Source organism: Talaromyces rugulosus, chromosome VI (assembly GCF_013368755.1).
Source record: "Talaromyces rugulosus chromosome VI, complete sequence".
NCBI classification, from domain to species: domain Eukaryota; kingdom Fungi; phylum Ascomycota; class Eurotiomycetes; order Eurotiales; family Trichocomaceae; genus Talaromyces; species Talaromyces rugulosus.
Window position 1 is genome coordinate 1,566,226 of NC_049566.1, and position 20,754 is coordinate 1,586,979.

General features: G+C 46.1%; 7 protein-coding genes across 7 annotated transcripts; 5 read left to right on the forward strand and 2 right to left on the reverse strand.

Annotated features, from left to right (window-relative positions):
* Positions 1–1,213: 1,213 nt before the first annotated feature.
* Positions 1,214–3,601, forward strand: TRUGW13939_10889 (uncharacterized protein; the record flags this gene model as incomplete). The annotated part of the gene is made up of 1 exon (XM_035493999.1): positions 1,214–3,601. One exon carries the CDS (start codon positions 1,214–1,216, stop codon positions 3,599–3,601), a length of 2,388 nt encoding a protein of 795 aa, XP_035349892.1.
* A 486-nt stretch (positions 3,602–4,087) lies between these two features.
* On the reverse strand, positions 4,088–7,972 carry TRUGW13939_10890 (uncharacterized protein; the record flags this gene model as incomplete). The annotated part of the gene is made up of 11 exons (XM_035494000.1): positions 4,088–4,259; positions 4,326–4,855; positions 4,925–4,975; positions 5,033–5,314; positions 5,399–5,572; positions 6,571–6,974; positions 7,047–7,111; positions 7,162–7,535; positions 7,594–7,661; positions 7,714–7,750; positions 7,817–7,972. 11 exons carry the CDS (start codon positions 7,970–7,972, stop codon positions 4,088–4,090), a joined length of 2,313 nt encoding a protein of 770 aa, XP_035349893.1.
* A 578-nt stretch (positions 7,973–8,550) lies between these two features.
* TRUGW13939_10891 (uncharacterized protein) lies at positions 8,551–10,001 on the forward strand (the record flags this gene model as incomplete). Its single annotated transcript, XM_035494001.1, has 4 exons — positions 8,551–8,718; positions 8,771–9,643; positions 9,708–9,801; positions 9,856–10,001. 4 exons carry the CDS (start codon positions 8,551–8,553, stop codon positions 9,999–10,001), a joined length of 1,281 nt encoding a protein of 426 aa, XP_035349894.1.
* A 3,744-nt stretch (positions 10,002–13,745) lies between these two features.
* TRUGW13939_10892 (uncharacterized protein) lies at positions 13,746–15,037 on the forward strand (the record flags this gene model as incomplete). The annotated part of the gene is made up of 2 exons (XM_035494002.1): positions 13,746–14,428; positions 14,485–15,037. The coding sequence occupies 2 exons, from the start codon at positions 13,746–13,748 to the stop codon at positions 15,035–15,037; spliced, it is 1,236 nt and encodes a 411-aa protein (XP_035349895.1).
* A 95-nt stretch (positions 15,038–15,132) lies between these two features.
* On the reverse strand, positions 15,133–15,870 carry TRUGW13939_10893 (uncharacterized protein; the record flags this gene model as incomplete). Its single annotated transcript, XM_035494003.1, has 1 exon — positions 15,133–15,870. The coding sequence occupies one exon, from the start codon at positions 15,868–15,870 to the stop codon at positions 15,133–15,135; it is 738 nt and encodes a 245-aa protein (XP_035349896.1).
* A 439-nt stretch (positions 15,871–16,309) lies between these two features.
* Positions 16,310–18,023, forward strand: TRUGW13939_10894 (uncharacterized protein; the record flags this gene model as incomplete). The annotated part of the gene is made up of 5 exons (XM_035494004.1): positions 16,310–16,442; positions 16,496–16,998; positions 17,078–17,511; positions 17,572–17,807; positions 17,866–18,023. The coding sequence occupies 5 exons, from the start codon at positions 16,310–16,312 to the stop codon at positions 18,021–18,023; spliced, it is 1,464 nt and encodes a 487-aa protein (XP_035349897.1).
* A 931-nt stretch (positions 18,024–18,954) lies between these two features.
* TRUGW13939_10895 (uncharacterized protein) lies at positions 18,955–20,726 on the forward strand (the record flags this gene model as incomplete). Its single annotated transcript, XM_035494005.1, has 7 exons — positions 18,955–19,065; positions 19,127–19,222; positions 19,288–19,412; positions 19,468–19,493; positions 19,559–19,616; positions 19,672–20,050; positions 20,112–20,726. The coding sequence occupies 7 exons, from the start codon at positions 18,955–18,957 to the stop codon at positions 20,724–20,726; spliced, it is 1,410 nt and encodes a 469-aa protein (XP_035349898.1).
* Between the last annotated feature and the right edge of the window lie 28 nt (positions 20,727–20,754).

Sequence of the window (20,754 nt, forward strand, 5' to 3'; positions counted from 1 at the left end):
TCGGCTACAGCGGGAAATTCGGACTATGCATTCATTTTGGCTTCATTTTCGGAGGGGAAATAATGGTTGTCGGTGGCCTACATACGATGCTATCAACTGGTAATAGACTTGATTATACTTTATGACGATATGCACCATGTTTACATTCAAATGTTTACATGTCGAAATAAAAATATGACATTGTTCATTCGCGGATATTTTTATTATACTCCAGATGTCGTATACGATTGTAATTGGTGATAGGTTTTCCTGCGGTAGACCTACCAGTCATAATTGATCAATTGATATCAATTGATGTAGATATTCTTTGAAATGACATCTCAAGTGTTGCCAGAAGATACGTATATATACATGTAATAAATATATACACCCTGGTAGATGGAGTTTGCATATTCGACATCAGGGCGGTCAACGCCACCAGAATTGATCAATTGATTTGTTGATGTGCACTATAATGACATCAATTGATGCAACTAGGTGATGCTAACATTGACTATCACCCATTATGAATATCTGCTTAGGCTAATAAACGCACGGAATGTCAGCTAATTTAACTAATCTTAATGTAGATTAAAAGCGAAGCATCATTTAGCCTATGCATCTATTTATCCATTGTTCGGCGCATCTCCGAGTCTTGACGGGGGATTATTGTATTATTATTGAACATGCTATATCTACTTTTGCCGGAAAATTTATTGGCTATAAACCAAAGTATATAGAAACAGAAACAATGGCTTTCAGCGCCACAACCATTGTTGAGCATAATAATTTTGTCTCCGGTTGGTTGGGTATGGTGTCGGGGCATGTACTCCCGATACACCGCGGCAAAACCAGTCAGTCTGCCCTTGGCATTTAGAAACAAGGCCATGACTATCACTTATGGGTATTTATCATTTCTGAGGCTGACGCTTTTATGTTTAGCTCTTAATTAGTCAAATAAACATTGGCTCTCGTCTGCGCAATCCGAGTCATGTCAGCCCGCAATCTCCTGCGGACGACTTCAGGCTAAATGAGTGTCTATTGTATACGGCCTGAAAGATGGGGAAGTAAGCCCTTGGAGAACTGTGGGGTAATTCATGAATTACCTGCGGAGACTATAGACAAGCATGCACAGCAACCGCGTCCATGCGAGGGAATATAAATTAACCCTCGTTTCCTGTTGCTCCGTGGTGTAGACTGGCCCAAGTCAACATCGAAAACCCAACCAGCTAGTATGGTCATCCAAGCAGTAATCGTCACCGCATTGGCGACTCTACTGCCCAGTGCTGTATTGGCGCAAAACAATCAGAGCTATGCAAACTATTCTTCGCAGTCCCAGCCAGATCTCTATCCTCTGACGGTGGCCACCATTGATTTATCCTTCCCCGACTGTGACAATGGGCCATTGAAGACCAATCTTGTTTGTAACACATCGGCAAACTATGTCGAGCGTGCTGAAGCCCTCATTTCGCTCTTCACACTCGAAGAGCTGATTAACAACACGCAAAACACTGCACCTGGCGTTCCTCGACTTGGTCTTCCTCCATACCAGGTCTGGAACGAAGCATTGCACGGTCTTGATAGGGCCAACTTTGCTGAGTCTGGAGACGAATGGACATGGGCAACTTCCTTCCCCATGCCTATCTTGTCCATGGCAGCCCTCAATCGCACGTTGATACATCAAATAGCATCGATAATCGCCACTCAAGCACGTGCATTTAACAACGCGGGCCGCTACGGGCTAGACAGCTATGCTCCAAACATCAACGGCTTTCGGAGTCCAATCTGGGGTCGTGGCCAGGAAACTCCTGGCGAGGACGCCTTTTTCCTTTCGTCAGCGTACGCGTACGAGTACATCACCGGTTTACAAGGCGGCGTCGATCCAGATCACCTAAAAATAGTCGCAACTGCCAAACATTTTGCTGGGTATGACTTGGAGAACTGGGAAGATCACTCTCGCCTGGGCTTTGACGCCGAGATTACCCAACAGGACCTGTCCGAGTACTATACTCCCCAGTTTCTGGCTTCATCTCGTTACGCAAAATCTGGAAGTTTCATGTGCTCATACAATTCCGTTAATGGAGTCCCCAGCTGTGCGAATAGCTTCTTCCTCCAGACCTTGCTAAGAGATAGCTGGGATTTCCCCGAGTACGGCTATGTTTCGTCAGATTGCGACGCTGTTTATAACGTGTTCAACCCGCATGGTTATGCGGCGAATCAATCTCAAGCTGCAGCCGACTCTCTTCGAGCTGGTACAGATATCGACTGTGGTGAAACATTTCCCTGGCACCTGAACCAATCCTTCATTGATGGATCAGTTACTCGTGGCGAAATTGAGAGATCTGTGATCCGCTTGTACGCAAACCTGGTTCGCCTGGGCTACTTTGATGGCAACTCGAGCGAGTATCGCCAACTGGGTTGGTCTGACGTTGTCGAAAGTGATGCATGGGATGTCGCTTATGAAGCAGCTGTGGAGGGAATCACTGTGCTGAAGAATGATGGTGTCTTGCCCCTGTCAAAGAAGGTCAAAAAAGTTGCTCTTATTGGACCTTGGGCAAACGCAACGACTCAATTGCAGGGAAATTACTATGGTAACCCCCCGTACCTCATCACCCCACTGGAGGCTGCGACCAAGGCGGGATACGAGGTTAGCTATGTGTTTGGTACCAATATAACCAGCAACTCCACAGCCGGATTTGCCAAAGCCATTAGTGCTGCTAAAAAGTCCGATGTCGTGATCTACCTGGGCGGTATAGACAATACTATTGAGGCTGAGGGCGTTGACCGTCTGAATGTTACCTGGCCCGGAAACCAGCTGGACCTGGTTGCCAAGCTTGCTGAAGTTGGGAAGCCCTTGGTTGTCTTGCAGATGGGTGGTGGTCAGGTCGATTCGTCCTCGCTGAAGAACAACAAGAATGTCAATGCTCTTGTCTGGGGTGGATATCCCGGTCAGTCCGGTGGAACTGCGATCTTTGATATTTTGTCAGGCAAACGTGCACCGGCTGGTCGTCTCGTTACCACGCAGTATCCAGCAGAGTATGCCACTAGCCTGCCAGCAACAAACCTGAACCTCCGGCCCGACGGGGATTCAAACCCGGGGCAGACATATTTGTGGTATACTGGCAAGCCTGTCTACGAGTTTGGACATGGTTTATACTATACCACCTTCAGCGAATCTCTTCCATCGACTGCAAAGAATACTTCTTTGAAGATTGCGGATATATTTGCCGCTCCACACCCGGGTTACACATATAGCGAGCTGGCCCCCTTCACGAGCTTCAACGGGACGGTCAAAAATGTCGGCAAAGTTGCCTCTCCATACTCAGCTATGCTGTTTGCGCGCACAAGTAACGCCGGTCCAGCGCCATATCCAAATAAGTGGCTTGTGGGATTTGATAGATTACCTACCATTGACCCAGGACATTCTGCCGAGTTAAGCATTCCGATACCTATTGGCGCGATTGCCCGCGTGGATGAGAGTGGTAGTAAGCTAGTTTACCCGGGGAAATATGAATTGGCCTTGAACGTGGATCGATCAGTTGTGGTGGAATTTGAGCTGACTGGGGAGCCTGTTGTCGTTGAGAATTGGCCACTTGAAGAACAGCAGATCAAAGCTGCTTAATCTTGATGCAGCGACTAGAACGTGTATGTAGTGCCGCTGGTGGTGTCAGTGTTCAATAAATCAATCAGATATTTCACTCGCTTGAGAATAAGTGACAAGATCTAGGAGCATATGTTTTATGAAATAAAGAGGAATGAATCAGTAATAAGTCAATTGCCAACACAGAGCTTAGCTACACTTTGCGATAGGTTTATCTGGATGATACGTAGCCGACTAATGTATAAGTTTGGAAAAAGCCACTAGAGGTCTACATCATTCTGTAGCGATTGAATCTCGTCGTTCTAAAGTCTTGGGTTCCACCGTAGTTTCGTTGGACGCTGGCTGTGGTAAGTATTTCGAATTTATTCGAAATATTGTTCAACGACTATGTAGTGTGCTGATGATCTATGGATAGAGAAACTATGCCATTGATTCAAAATCATGTCGATTCGTTTATTCGTAAAATTCTGGTCGCAAAAGTAAACGACATCAATGCCTTTGCCACATCTAATTTTCAGTCTCGTTCCAAGTAAACACAATAACAGCAAGGTCAGAGCCCTCAGGTTGTGTTACTCCAGCGAAGCTGAACCTCTCGTCGGCACGCTTGAAGAGACTGATCCACTCGTCCTTGTCACGCTCCTGGGCATTCTGGAGTGTCATCATAGCCACGTCCATGGCCCTAAGATAAATAGTCAGCGACGAGATCGGACCTAGACAGGGGGACTAAAGAAATTTTGGGACGAACCGGAGTTTCCTCTCTTGCCTGGCGTCCATGGTATTTGGCTCTGGCAAACATATCTCGCTTACAACAACCTTGGAGTTGGGCCCAAGAGCAGGTACTAAATTCTTTAAGATGCGAATGCAATGGATGTCAGCCCAGTTGTGGAAAATCCACCGGAAGAGGTAGACATCGGCATTCTTGATGGGCTGTGGAGTAAAGAAATCATGCTCCACAAAGGAAATATACTCGTTGTACTTCTCAGGGATTGGCCGACGAGCTGCGATTGTTGCGGGCAGATCTTGGACAATAAACTTGAGGGAGGGAAACTTTTCAGCAATAGCGACCATTGCATGGCCGTGGGATCCTCCGATATCGATCACAGTTCCTCCAGAAGGGAGGGACTGCCATGGTCCACCTTCGACCAGATATTTCAGCTGTAAACTAGGGCCGGTAAGACGGAATGCCATTGCATTGGAAAAGCGCTGTGCGCGAGCCGGGTCTTGACCCATGATACGATACATTGTGTCCGAGCTGTTGTTTGCCAAAGAAAATCCCTGGGGAAAAAAGACGATCAGTGAGTAACTGAAGGAGTTCATAAACTAGACTACAAAATAACAACTCACTGTCTCTGCTGGGTCTTGCGAATCCGGCCATTTCAACATCGCAGGGATTGTCTATGTAGAGTTCGTCAGATTGATCATAACAGCACAATTAAGTAAAACCAAACTCACGTTTAATTCGGCTTGCCACATTTCCTCGCACCTCATGCCAACGTAGTCTCGGAATTTCTCATCTTCCACTAAGGCCTTCGAAGTTGCTGTATGAGCAACGACGCCTTTCCGAACCTCTTTGAATATGCGATTCGTAATTGCATAGCGCAATATGCGACGAACGACCACCTCACCACAATTGGTTTTACTCGCGATTTCGGCAAATGTGGCTTCTTGTCCCACGGGGAAAGCGTTGGGGATTTTGTACTGATACAGGGCTCGCATGCAGACGAAGTAATTGTACTAGATATTCGTAACCCTTCTTAGTATGTATAGCTTGAACCCCTCTACTTTGGTGCCGGGAAAAGAAACCAACACCGTGCGTACCTGATATTCAACGAAAATCTCCTTGGGACCTAGGAGCAAATCACTGAGCTCTGTGTTGGCGTCGAGAACCGCAGTTCTCAGCGCACTTATTTCTTCAGGATATTTGCTCTCGAATGGGGTATCGATATCAAACGATATGTCTGCAAAGCCATTCGCTTTCAGATAGCTGTCGATCTTTGCGACATTTTCGGATATTGTAGCTGCTAATTGCACAATCCGTTGTTGAGACATTGTAAGTAGGCCCGCCGGGGTAGGAATATAAAAGCGAATGGATCTTGTTCAAGCTTCTCTAGATAGCAGAAATGGTGATGATATAAATGGGAAAAAGCAGTGGTACATGTAGGAGCGTAGTGTCTGGAAAGCATGGGCCAGCGTGCAGGTGCGCAAAGACAAATGACGACGATCAGGCCGACTACTTTTGAAAAGAAGGCAAATCATCATGCTCAATTTACCCCCCGCTACCCCCCTCTAAATTTGCATTTTCCGTAATTTTCTTCATGACTTGAAGTACTACTAATTGCTATCGGGTTGATGATCTTGGCAACAGATACTGGGACCCATTTACGTACATGATACGTTAGCAATGATACATGTATTAAACTTGCTGCTTATTGGGGCCAAAACGGCCTCTTTGTAATACCGCTACTAGGATACAAGTCTGCTCTAGCGTGCAAGTAGATGATTATTATTTTAGCCCTGTTTGGTAAATGTATCTAGCATGCTTCAGCGTAGCAGATAAGCCGTGTCTTCAACTGCACGAGGAATTCTTACCGAATCCGGAGAATTAAATAATCACACGGCTTGAACATTGACAGGTGAGTGGATGGTCTTCAGAGACTTTAAGCCTAGTATGGAAACTCTCTTTGTCTGAAGAACCCGCATGTATTTCCTGCCTCCTGCATAATAACAGAAAAAGGGAAGGGATGTAGCTCAGAACTGGGGAAGGTCTCCATAGATTGCTTACAATATGGTATCGTCAGCAAACGCGAAAGAAGCGCTAGATACCATAAAAAATTTTACACACGCATGCCTACTTTTGTGTAGGGTTAAATGTAAAAAGAAAGACAAGGGGTTGGCAAAATTTTCCCCTATAGAATAAAGTTTACTATACATATGCAGTAATCCAGCACGTACACAGTGGCAAATAAATCATGCCGAATCATAGATCATACAATTGACGAGGCAGAAACGTTTATGTTGGTTTCCACGTGGATATCTTGTGAATCCGCTGAAGGGCCTTTGGTAGTGGAATTGTAGCGCGACTTTCCGACTGCGTTGAGTGGTACAGCATTGCTGCTGTACGTGTCAGCAGTCCAGTAGCTGTTTAGCCTGCGGTTTTCGGCATCCATGCGATCCATGCGATCTATTTCGTCCACTTGAGAGGACTTGGGCACAAACTCAGCCGTTCCGTGTGTATAGCTTCGTAGCTGGGAAGATCCTTTGTAGCTTCGACTTCGGGATAACCATTGACGGGGTAGAATGAACTCGGCGACTGGACGCATGGTGGGGAGACAGGAACTGATGACGGCGACCGATGGCTCGACCGATGACCAGATGACCGTGTTGTTGAATCCCCCTATTAATATTTGTTAGAGATCGTTTTCGTGACTTATGTGAACATGAACCCCAACAGGAGAAAAATACTCACACATAAAGTCGGCACTGGCGACCTGATGGAGCTGTGATAGACGAATAATACTGGCGACGACGACACTGGTTTAGTCAGTACGAGTAAACTTAGCCTGAAATTTTCAAGAACGTACAAGCTTCCGAGGAGGAAAATGAATGTCAGGGCAACCCTTTCCCACTTTGACGTGTGTAGTTTCCAGACCATGTGAATCGGAAGAGCCAGGATAATGGCATCGGTGATAATGTTGGGAACGGCGTTGGCGATATAAAAGTGTTCGGAAACAATGCAAGTTGACCCGGGCTCGTGAGTCCAAAAGGCTCGCACGGGTTTGCAAGAGAAAATAGAAACCAGCGTAGTCGCAATGAACCAGGAAATCACAACAGCTGTCATGATCTTGACAGCTATCTTAAACGACCGTGTTGGGAACAGGCGTGTGTAGAAAGTTAAAATGGAGAGCTTGGTCGCCGAAAGGGTTGCAAAGTAAACGATCTCGTATGCCATGAGAGCCTTGGGATGGGTCAGATGGTAATTTCCTAGGGATTGGGTTTTTCATAGCTCTCCGAACCTTGAAGAAATTTTCTTGATCTTTCGGAGAGGAGAGCTGCGTGTGCTTTCCAACACCAATTTTCACCACTGATTCATGTTAGCAAATATCCCTCCTCTCCTCTTAAATCGGGCTCTATACTGTAAATCCCCAAGCCAAGACATCCCCACGAAATAACCTGCAAAGTTACAATATCAGAGGCTTGCTCGAAGGTAGAAAAGGCGAACAGGGAGAGGAAACTCACCAACCCAATGACAGCCAGAATGTCATCCAAAGCATAGCTACCCTTCAGTTTCCGTGAAATAAGCCGGAGCACAATAGCTATATCCGCGACGATGGATAGAGCAATTGTGACCTGCAATATTTCTGCTTGCTGGTTGTCCTTGAGATTGACGGCCATGATGATGCCTATGAGGTAAAAGGCAAAAGAATGCAATACAGCATGAACAGGATGAAGTTCATTTTGGGAATCTTCAGCCGTTAGATCCTGACAAACGGTGGCGGTACAGGGGGAAGGGGCCCCGGTCCATGCAGAACGGCGATAAGTGGTCAAGCTGCGGCAAGCATGAGTCCATGTGTCAAGTGAATGCTGTTCTGGGGCCGCCTCGGGGTATAATTCACTGGCACAGCATGCCTTTTGGTGAGAACTACCGGGCCGGCTAGACAAGGATTATACCGATGGCGCTGACGGGAGCCGTGTCAATAATTCTTAGCCTTCGTTACGGAGGCGTAGTTCATGGGCTAAAGCCTAAAGATAGCCGAGACTACCGCTAGCCTGATTACTGACAGAGGCTTGATAATTACGTACAATAACGTACTAGAGGTAAGTAATAGGATGACTTCCCCGCATCGCTGGCACCACTTTGTCTTTTACTTTTCGCTTCGAGCTCCCGACCTGGCTTAGGGTTCCGGGAAAAAAGCCGCTCTTGAACGGGGAGAAACCTTACGTCTTATTCATACTGTTTGGAATGAACAAATATGTCGGGGCATCAGCGTCCTGATGAAAAGGTCGCTCAGCCGGCTGTAGTTTTATCCAGCCTACCGGACTCGACCAGCGAAGAGGAACCTGATCAGGATAGCAAGTATAGCTGGCTCTGCGTTGCTTGTGTTTTCTTGATAAACATGCACACGTTTGGCATTAACGGCGTGAGCAAACGCGTCTATATCCCTTTCCGCTGGTTTTCTAACCACAATACAGTCATACGGAGTGTTTCTTTCTTACTATCTAACATCAAGTTACTTTCCCGGTGCCACTTACATTGAGTATGCATTGGTCAGTGGGCTCTCCATATCCCAAGCCTTATTGATATCTCCTTTCGTAACATATACCACGCGCGTCTATGGTACTCGGACAGCATTGTTCATTGGATCCTTTCTCGAGGCCCTTGCACTCGTTGGTGCTTCCTTTTCAAAAACCATATGGCAGCTATTCCTTAGTCAAGGTCTCTGCTCAGGATGGGGTATGGGATTCCTGTTCCTCGGCACGGTCGGTGTCGTACCTCAATGGTTCACCAAGAGACGCTCGCTGGCAGCGGGCCTCGCATCTTCAGGAGCTGGCACCGGTGGATTTGTGTACAATCTGGCTGTTAATGCTATGATTCATAACATATCTTTGCCATGGGCGTACCGAATCCTCGCCATTATCGCCTTTACTGTTAATATCACCTGCTCTTTTTTCATTAAGGATCGGCACCGGCAGATAGGAACTGTGCAAAAGACTTTCGATTACCGGCTTTTAAAAAGCCTTGACTTTTGGGCTTTGTCAATTTGGGCAATATTCAACATTATAGGCTACGTGGTTTTATCGTTCTCTCTGCCGTCTTATGCAACCAGCATTGGTCTCTCTAAGCAACAAGGTGCGCTTGTAGGAGCACTGTTGAATGTTGCCCAGGCCTTTGGACGCCCCAGTGTTGGCTTCCTGAGTGACCACGTGGGAAGGGTCCGAATGACAGCCATTGCGAGCGCCGCCTGTGGTTTGACGTGTTTTGTAATCTGGATATTTGCTCGTAGTTACGGTGTCTTAATTCTCTTCGCTATCTTGGCAGGCCTGTTTGTTGGAAATAATTGGGCAGTAAGTACATTATTTTGTACCGGAACAGGTGAGGAAAGCAAGAAACCTAACCATCATAATACAGGCAACCGCACCCGTTTCAGCCGAGATATTCGGCATGAAATACCTCCCATCTATTCTCTCAACCCTGTGGCTGATACTCACGCCACCTGGCACTTGTACGTTTCATCTGACGGAAATGCATTCGTTGTTGTACGCTAACGATTCATCAGTTGCTGAATTAATTGCCCTAGGGCTTCGTGAAAAACACGGCAGCAGAATTTATCTCCCGACTCAAATATTTACAGGGGCTTTGTACTTCGGAGCTGCACTGTCTATGTGGTTGATATACGCAAGAAAAAGCAGAAAACTGTGGTAGATAACAATGTATGCAAAGGTAGCGTCTGAATGGACACTTTTCTTCTGAAGCAAGTATAGCATGCATGAACCCAGTTCCAGGGGGATTGATAGCATTGCTGACCCGACAGTGAACAAAGCCCACTCGCTATAAGATTAATTGATGTTCATTATTGCTGATGAAAGAGGGAGACCTGACACCTCTTAAAAAATGCCTCCGGTTCAATGTTACAAGCACCCTTTGGTCATGATACGAGAGGATACAGTATGTTTGACCAATTCGACAATTACGGGTTTTAATTAGATACCTCAAAAATAAATTAATTAATACACTCTAAAAAAGTAATAGGATATTCAAAACACTACTTGACTATCATGGTCATCAAAAATGCGAACTACTCTCTTCGAGATGGATTGGTCAATGACAGGAGTCTTCTCATGCATGCCGTGCTGGCGCATAACGTAAATAGTGCTTATAGTTATTGCAAAATGTAGCTAGGCCTGGTGGCGTCTCCAAGGGCGTTGTTTAATGCAAGCTTTCCTTGGCGCTAGACTTGGATCCTGATCCTCAAATGTAGCTTGATAGTGTGCGTATTAAGGGTTCTGGCCGCAGCAGCTCCATCTTTATGCCCTTTTCGGTCGCAATGGGGGCCAGAACCACAATTTAAAATGGATTATCCCTTCTCAATGCATTTTGCAATTGGTGGATTTCAAATTTGGACTCGATCCCGGGACCCTTTCCGCCCCAGCAGACCGTGCCGTAGATTTAATACTCCTTACGGCCTCTCCCGTTGGGCCGCTACTCTATATGCTTAGTCTGAACCACTGGTCTTGAATGGTTAGCCCTTATGAGCATGGACAATAAGTACCGAGTATACCTAATGGATTGGCCTGGTAAGTGCTTTGTTGTTGGGACCGATCGATGAAGATGCGTCGAAACAGGAGCCAAATCCTTGCCTCGGTGTTACTATTTAGTATCCAGAACTTCTTCCGTGATACCTAGCCTCTGGGTTAGCTATGGCTTGGTACGTTATGTTATGGAGTAAATAGGGAGTACATGTATTATTATTATTATTACTATTGCTGTAATAATAACATTTCGAGACACTCATCTCGGCCACTCATCTCGGCAAACATACCTTATCGCCCCAATAAGACACTACCGGCAATTTGAAACACATCGTCTGGGAAATAGGCATTCAAGCTCAGCACTAGATTATGCTAATACCGTAGTGCGAGCGTTAGCACCGCCTCTAAGGGGTCTGGGGAGGCCTGGTCCTATTAGGCAACCCATCAAAGCGATACGCCCAATCCGTGCACTCGGGAATTTCATTGTGGGTCTCGCCTGTCAGGATAGTGGCAGGTTTTAACCGCTACGCTTGACACTACTTGTCTCAGGTGCCGGTAGGCCTTATATCGAGCGCATATCTTTCTTGAAGTGGAATAGCACACCGTGCTTAGCTGCGTGCAGATATTTCATGGTTCTAATAGGCGAGTTCCTTTCCAAACTCCGAAGGAAACGAGGACGTACTCCGTAAGCTAAGGCCTGGTATTGCAATTCCTGGGTTACTTACAGCAATCTTTGCATTCGCATATACGGCAAAGCAACCATTAAGATCACATGATTCCCCGATCCAGTTGCATAAGACAATGTGCAATTGATCACTTTGGGAATGTTGACTTCAGAGACGAGTATTACTTTGTACCGCGTACGGAGTACTCCGCCAACGAAAAAGACGGAATTCGGTTACAGAAGCCTAATACGATCTTACCTAATCCCCCATTGGCTTTGGTCCATGCATCCTTGGGCATTATTATTGCGAACTTCTTGGAGATAGATACAGTACTCCGTACGAACTTTTCCGTACGTATTGCTGGTACGAGTCTAACTGTGTACTTGGGGGTATTATGGCGGTCACGACGCACCCCTGTGGTCCCACACAGTCGCTGCGTGTACCTTGTTCCGGTTCGTCGGTGAATTATCAGTTATTTGTCAATCGTTTTATTACCTTTTCTTTTAATGAAGGAACATGGTTCATAAAATACACACACCTGAGGGTGAATTCTCCCTTTTGATGGTGTATAGAGGCTTCATAAAGTCTGAAGGCTCGGCTTATCTACAAGCGAGAATTCAAGTAATCGGCCTGTTAGGTTGGGATAAACCCACTTGAAGCCTGAAGGTGCCATGGGACCAAGACAAGTTAACTGTAATTTTGAAAGTAACAATTGAATAACTTGTAATAATAAAAACCCGCCCGTCTGCTGAATCCGGCGTTTACCAAAGCCACAAGGTGCCACGTAACTTGAGCTCTTAAACTGTGTTCAATACCATGAATGGAGATACTAATCTACCACTTGATAGTTAGCCAGCATTTCCAACTCCCTCAAACTTACTCCGGGAAGAGTTGATCATATAAGTATATCGATACAATGTCAAGTCATAGATTAGAGACAAAGAATAGCTTTAACCACCCCGCTAGGAGGAGGCCCTTGAGGTTATTCACGGTATCTAGGGACTGTATTCCACCCCGGAACATGGGTAATGCATTACTAGGCGGCTAACTAGATCCGATTTTCTGGCAGGAATCAAGTTTGAATCCCAAATTCCAACTGTCTGGATTCATGCCGGCAAATGTCCATCGGAAGTACCTTGTCGCTCTTAACTAAGAACGAGAATCATACGCGGTAATCCCCTAATTACATACTACGTATTTACATAAACCGAAGAATTGATATGTAATTACCGCTGCATACGCACATGCATAAAAGAGCCGGTATTAATTTCTTGCATAAGAACTGAGCCAGGATTACATCCCACCGCTGATCTTTTTGTCTTCATTGATCAGAATCACTAGCAAGGAATATCCTCCTAACGCGTCAGACTGAAGCGACATGCACGTCCCATCAAATTAGAGGCCTCACCGTCCCAACGGTAAATTATGCAAGAGTAATACGCGTTGCCGTGCGTCTCACATGCGGTTGATCGGCGCTATCCCCTTGGTCTCTCACAGAGCTGCATTATAATCAAGAAGTGGCCCCATTTCATGATGATCGACGGCCCTCAAAGTTGCCATAGGTTAATGGAGAGATTAGCTTCATGGTCAAACCTTGGCTGTACTGACTTCTTCCAGTCAACTGTAAAGGCCCCCATTGTCGACGTTAAGCCTGTAACTGTAGCATGATGTGCTTTGCTAATTACTACATAGACGACATGGAATAAACACGTTGCATAACACCTGCAGGTGCTTTTAGTTCAAGGCCCCAATAAAAATCGGCACTTTAGGCACACAGAGCTGCGTCGCCCTTTTCAGGTTCTGGAAGCGGTCGAGCCTGTCCATTAATAGACATACAGACGTGTAGTCTACCTACGTACGCCATATCGCCACTACATTTAATCTATGGTATCGACCCACCACCTTCCATCCGTGTAACCATTACCTACCACCTTTGATTTCCTCTGACATGAAGCATGTACGGGCCAGGGATACCTTGTACGTGGTTAGTCGTATCATTGACCCCCCACTCCTTGACTCGGTGTTTTTTCTTCTTCTCCTCTCTTCTGCACTCTTTTCCCGGGCAAAGTCCACACTTGGCAGCATTGAGTCAGATAGGAAGATAAATGTCGCTTTAGTTAAACTTAGATGGCACGCAATCTGTTCCTATTTTTTTTCCTTCTTGTTCCCGTAGACTTTTCTTATGGTATATTCTATCTCATCGGTGACTCATCACGTAGTTCAAACTTTTTCAAACCTTTCATACCTTACCCATGGCACCAAGTGCAGCACCAATTGCCCACTCGGAAGAGCAACTGTATGCTTCTTCCAACAGCATTGACGTAACATCTAATCAGGATGTGTACCGGGGCTACGATCACACTACCTGGTACGTTGGCAATGCTAAGCAAGCAGCGTCCTGGTATGTAACTCGCATGGGCTTTGAAGTGGTAGCATACCAAGGCCTAGAAACCGGTAGTCGTTGTACTACATCCTATGTTGTATCCAACAACAATGTAAGATTCGTTCTTACTTCTGCTCTCCAAAGCATTTCTGGAGTCGAGGATACCGCCTCCTCCAAGGAGCGACACCTGGTCAAGGAAATCTACGATCACTTAGAGCGACATGGAGATGCAGTCAAGGATGTTGCCTTCGAGGTTGATGATGTCCATTCGTTATTTTCTAGCGCCATCTCGGCTGGCGCAACAGGTGTGCAAGAGCCAACGTCGATCAGTGACCAGTCCGGATTTGTGGTGACTGCGGTGATCAAGACATTTGGTGAAACTACGCATACTTTTATCGACCGTCGAAACTACTCTGGCTCCTTTTTCCCCGGGTTTAAAGCAGTCGAAGAGACGGATCCCATACAGCAATATCTCCCTGTAATTGATCTTGGGGAAATCGATCATTGCGTGGGTAATCATGACTGGCACGACCTCGAGTCAGCCTGCAATTTGTAAGAAAATTGTGGAATAGATTCCAATATTGTGTCGTCGGGCTGATGTCCTATAGTTACGAAGAATGCCTCGGCTTTCGTCGCTTTTGGACTGTCGATGACAGATCGCTTACGACGGAATACTCAACGATGAATTCAATAGTTATGGCATCTCCTGGAAATGGCGTCGTCAAAATGCCTATGAACGAACCAGCAATTGGCAAAAAGAAGTCTCAAATCGAGGAGTTTGTGGAATTTTTCAACGGAGCCGGAGTTCAACACATTGCGCTTCAAACAACAGACATCTTGGAAACCGTCACAAATCTGAAGAAGCGCGGCGTGCCATTTATTAGCGTACCAGATACATATTATGAAGATTTGCGCATTCGTCTAAATAAAGCTGGCATGGAAATCAACGAGAGCCTCGAGGCGTTGCAAAAGCTGTGCGTTTTAGTCGATTTCGACGAGGGCGGCTATCTACTTCAGATATTCACGAAGCCTCTTCTGGATCGACCCACGATTTTCCTTGAAATTATTCAACGAAATAATTTTGATGGTTTCGGAGCGGGTAATTTTAAGGCGTTGTTCGAGGCCGTTGAGAGAGAGCAAGAGAAGAGAGGAAATCTATAGGAAAGAAAACCCGAATAAATAAGTATCAAGAATTGATTGTGGATGGTGGATATTGCTTTTATAGATACAATGTTTCCAGTTTGCCGATGATCCGATCAGTTACCTTTGGATGTATGACTTTGACCTTTATTCCACGAATCCCTCATTTTTTGCATTTCTGCTATCATGGCCTCTTCCACGATGTTGCCACAAAGTCTGGCATACGGGTTGGCACTGATGGCCATTTTCTTTGCCTCCTGGTCGCCATATCTGCCTGCAGCTTCTAGGTCGCTTCTTGCTTTGTCTTCAATAGCCTCTTTCTCTAGGCCTACTAGTTCCAACGGCAGATTATTGGAATCCAGGGTGATTGCTGAGTTCTTTGCTGCTTTCCATGTCAAAAATCCTCTTTGGGCATAAGCAGACCTCAAGATTTGCCCCTGCAGTTCGCAGACTCGCTGTTGCGATTGACCGGGCGACGCAAATGCAATGGCGCTGCAAAGATCGCTCCACAAAGTACTATCTCTGATAGCCTCATTGTATAAATCGTCTCCATGTAACAGGCGTAATGCCTGGGCACGATTATTGTACGCACTTGAATATTGTGGGTATGACGTTACAAGGTCGGTTAATTTAGCAATACTTTGACGAAGTGATTCTTGTGACGGACGTTCACCATCCAGAGGGCTGATAGCAGCGAACTCGAGTTCACGGAGTTCTGAAAGAGCGCCTGGGGGAATCGAAGGAAGACTGGTTGGGAGAGTATGATCAATTGGTGAGGTCGCTAAAGATCCCGAAGGATGAGACTCGAAAATTCGGGACAGAACGTTTTTGTCGTTCTGGCTGAGGGTCTTCATTTTGCGTGCTGAAATACCGGAGGCTCCGAGGTTTGGCAAGGCTTTTGAGGGGGTTTCTCATCTGGGGCTACAAGCTCGAAGGATTCGAGACTTTATTATTCTTGCTTATGTGTGCTTATGTTTCTCGGGTTCGTATTTTTGACAAGAGCTTATGCATGACTGCGGTATATTACAAGTAGGCTAGGAGGATCTTTAATACGGGCGGGGCTGCCTGGGACAAGTTGTTACTCTCGCAGGTAACTCTGCACTGAGTATTATTATTGTTTTGTACTATCTAGCAACTCGGCTTTCCTTCAGGCCGCCAGGCCGCCGCGTCGCCCTAATAATGCACGAGTCTTATCCTAGAATTTCTGCCCCCAAATCCAATCCTCATTTTGTCATTCTTTTCCAAACTTAGCAATTAACTTGCTCGGTTGGCTGTCTCTTAGCTACTTCCCATATGGACGCAGAAAAAGGCATCAAGGCGGCAGAAGTGTCCATTCACTCAAGCAGGAATGATTGCTGGGTAGTAGTGAACGGGCAGGTATGGGACGTGACCAACTTCATGAAAACTCACCCTGGAGGAGAGGATGGTATGGCTGCTCGAAATAATCGTATGCCGCGCGCCGCTGATGAAACCTGAAAGTCATCTTCAAGCATGCCGGAAATGATGCTTCCTATACCTATAATCAAGCACATAGTCCCAAGCTCCTTGCACGGACTTTACCATCGACCAACTTGAAAGGTGGTCTTGTTGGCGAATTGCCATCGTCATGGCTTCCAATACCTGAGACCACGCAGGAGAAGAAAGAAACACAAAGTTCTATACCTCCACTCTCCACTATTCTAAGTCTTCATGATCTTGAAGCAAGCGCCAAGGACCATTTGTCGAAGAAGGCATGGGCATACTATTCCTCTGCGGCAACAGACCTGGTCTCTGAGCGAGCGAATCGTGCACTCTGGGAAAAGATCTGGTTTCGGCCTAGAATTATGAGAAATGTGAAAAATGTGAATACAGAACGTATCATCCATGGAGTGAAAAGCTCTACTCCGTTTTGTGTAGCGCCAGCAGCAATGGCTAAACTGGCTAATGAAGCTGGAGAACTGGCCATCGCGAAATCATGCGCGGAGAGCGGCGTTATACAGTGTGTAAGTTACATCATGCCCTGCATTCATTTTTAACGCTCCAAACTGTAAGAAACCCCTGAAAAAAAGCTAAAATCTGAAGATATCGATCAACGCTTCGTACCAAGTGGAGGAGGTGGTCGCCGCAGCTCCACCAGGTACTCCCTTTTTCTTCCAGATATATGTCAACAAGGACCGTTCCTCATCGGAGACTCTGCTTCGACGGGTCTGGGATAAAGGAATTCGAGTTCTTATTGTGACTGTAGACGCCCCGGTACCTGGGAAGAGAGAAGCCGATGAAAAGGTCAAGACGAGTGGAACGGTCCAAACACCCATGACAGGGACCCTAGCTGCTAACGACACGGTTGGAAGTGGCCTGACTAGGACTATGGGGACTTACATTGATAGTGAGCTTTCCTGGGACGACTTGGATTGGTTGAGGAGTATTTGGAAAGGAAAGCTGGTTTTGAAAGGGATCCAGACAGTGGAGGATGCAGCCATGGCAGCTGAAGCGCGAGTGGATGGGATAATACTAAGGTATGAGTATAGTACACTGACCTACAATTCCAGAGAATAAAAGGTGTTGATGAAAAACAGCAACCACGGTGGCAGGAATCTTGATACCTCTCCTCCCGGCCTTATGGTCCTTCTCGAAATACGGAAACACTGCCCCCAGATTTTCCAAAAGGTAGAAATACACATTGATGGGGGTATTCGACGAGGGACAGACATATTAAAGGCGCTTTGCCTTGGTGCAACGAGCGTATTGATTGGTCGGCCGTTTCTATATTCGGTGCTCTACGGTGAGGAAGGGGTTGCACACGTCATTCGTAGTAAGTTGCAAACCTTTTGACTTTCATAAAAAAGCGCTAAGTGGTATATCCATTATAGTTTTGAAGGATGAGTTGGAAACAGCCATGAGGCTTGCTGGGATTACTGATTTATCCCAGGTGCACCCGGGGTTTGTGACTACGCGTGAGTTGGATCATTTAGTTGAAACTACAATCCATTGGAACTCTAGGGAGTACATGCTCAAATCCAAAATGTAGGCAATGGTAGTCTCACGTTTTCTTTAACTATGGACATATTAGAGATAATAGTAATTCAGTGTGGTTTCCATATACAACATTCGAAGAATTATTTTTTCACGGTGCGAGCTCGTGTCGGTCGGAGTACTGACACATACTTATTGCTAGAACTACCGAGTTGACTAGAGACAGCTAGTCACTTCAACTATGTCCTCGACAAGGGAGTTAAGCTTCATTACCCCGCTGTATTTCCAGGGCGTTGCTGCGGGCTTGTCTAGAGGCATCGAGTTCTTCGTTGTGTATGGCTAATGTAACGATACCAACAAAAGCTTCTCGGTGTATTTCCGGGCTAGACAGGCCGCTGCATTAGCGAAGAAGCTAACACAAGCGCTGTCAATTGGGCCTATCAGCCTCAGCGGCACGTGCTATTATACATAGCTAGCCTATGGAATTAACGCTTGATAGGCGCGGCGTCGTGATCCCAGTCGCTGACATTCAATACCACCGGCGAATCCGGTGTCCTACAACCTAGTAGTATCTACATCGTCTGCTTCCTAGTTTAGAATAGCGATAGCTTTATTTTCTTACGGGCACGTTTCAAACAAGGAGGGGGGCGGTTCGTTTTCCGCGCCAGGTGCAAAGCTAGGGGACATGGGGTACGCAAAGCAACTTTTTCGTATTAGAAATTGTCACCAGTGGGCTAGAATGAGTCCGGATTAGATCCCTCATTGCACTCTGGATTTTGTGGCGCTAAAATCCACATTATTGCTAGTCGAGACACGCGCAATAAAGACAAGGGTCGTTGCCAGAATAGGCATTGATCTATCGCATGTATCGCACTATATAGGTCACGACCCCCCTGGTAAAATGAATTACTATTTTGCAATTTCCACAGTCACAGACATATTTACTTGCTGCCACATCCACACTCTCATAAACATTCCCTGTCGCAATGGCAATCGATAACGTTGTCTCTGAGCTCCGTACTTCCTTTGAGTCTGGTAAGACTCGGCCAATTGCGTGGCGTAAGGAACAATTGCGGGGTCTATGGAGTTTGGTCATTGTATGTGCTCCACAATTGAGAGAGTTATCAGCACTTACTTATGTTTTTGGTTTCTGTCTAGGATAACCGCGATCGATTTGCGGAAGCTATTCACAAGGACGTCGCTAAACCTAAGGTCCAGGTCGAGGTTCTGGAAGTTTTGTGTGTTGCTAATGAAGTTAGTTCTCTCCAGCATTTCTTCCTATGAATTTCGCATCTGGAACTGATATTGGAACTTTCTAGATCATCCACTTCTTGCACAACCTAGATGACTGGCTGAAGGATGAGCCCGTGAGCACTTTGCCACCATTTGAGAACTGGTCGCCAATCATTCGGAGACAACCAAAGGGCCTTTGCCTTATTCTAGGGTAAGGAGAATATGCCGGCTCCTAATATAGCAGGCTAACAAGCATATTACCATAGAACATGGAATTACCCATTAACATTGAGTACGTCTCGTTTCTTTATTCAGATGATGACGGTGGAAGGGCTGGACAGAGCTAACCATTTATAGCTCTCCTACCCTTCATTGGTGTAATAGCAGCAGGAAACACTGGAATCTTGCGCCCTAGGTATGTTGTTTCTGCATAGCAGCCAGTATTTTACTCACCTAATACTTAATTTTAGTGAATTTGCACCTAATACTGCTGATCTTCTGTCGGAACTGTTTCCTAAATACTTAGATAGCAGCTGCTTTCAATGCGTGACTGGTGGAAAGGAGGCAGCTCAAAGTCTGCTGAAACATTCGTTCGGTCATATTCTTTTTACTGGAGGTCAAACAGTTGGCAAGGCCGTTATGCAAAGCGCCGCGACGACTTTGAGCCCTCTCACACTCGAATTGGGAGGACGAAACGCTGTCATCGTTTCAGATAAGGCCAATGTTCACCTAGCTGCCAAGCGAACGCTTTGGTCGAAGGCAGCAAGTGCTGGTCAAACTTGCTTTGCGCCCAATGTTGCTATTGTACATGAGGCCGTTTATGACCAGTTCCTGGAAAGTCTCAAGCAGGTAAGACCATATACCCCATTGTTTAATAACTAGTTTATGCTCATTTTTTCTTTCCCCAAAGGTGCATTATGACTTCTATAAGGGGTCCCCGAGCATAGATAATGTTGGTCGTATTGTCAACACTGCTCAATTCAGTCGTGTTCAGTCTCTGCTTTCATCGACCAAAGGAAAGATTGTTTTGGGTGGAAAACTGGATGCGGATAGTCTATATGCTGAGCCAACTGTCGTTGTGGACTTGGAACCAGAGGATTCCCTTTTGACCAGCGAAGTTTTTGGTCCAATTCTACCAGTTGTCCGTGCTACGGACATCGAACATGCCATTTCTCTTGCCAAGTCGCTTGCACCCGAGTCCCTTGGACTGTACGTCTTCTCAGAAGACCCCGAAGAAGCAAACACCATCGCCAACAGTGTTCCGAATGGATCTACTGCAATCAATGACGTTATGGCTCAAATTGCTCCAACAAGTCTACCATTTGGCGGCTTCGGTGCCAGTGGCTTTGGATCCTACCGCGGCAAAGCCAGTATCGATACATTTTCACACCAACGATCCATTGTCACCGTACCAACAAATGCGGACTTCGAAGCTATGCTGGAATGGCGCTACCCTTATGCCGACCCAGATCCAACTGTTGCGTTCATTAGGGCAAACATGACTGCTCCGCTTCCAACTGCCTGATCACGTCGCAACCATTATTATCAATTGA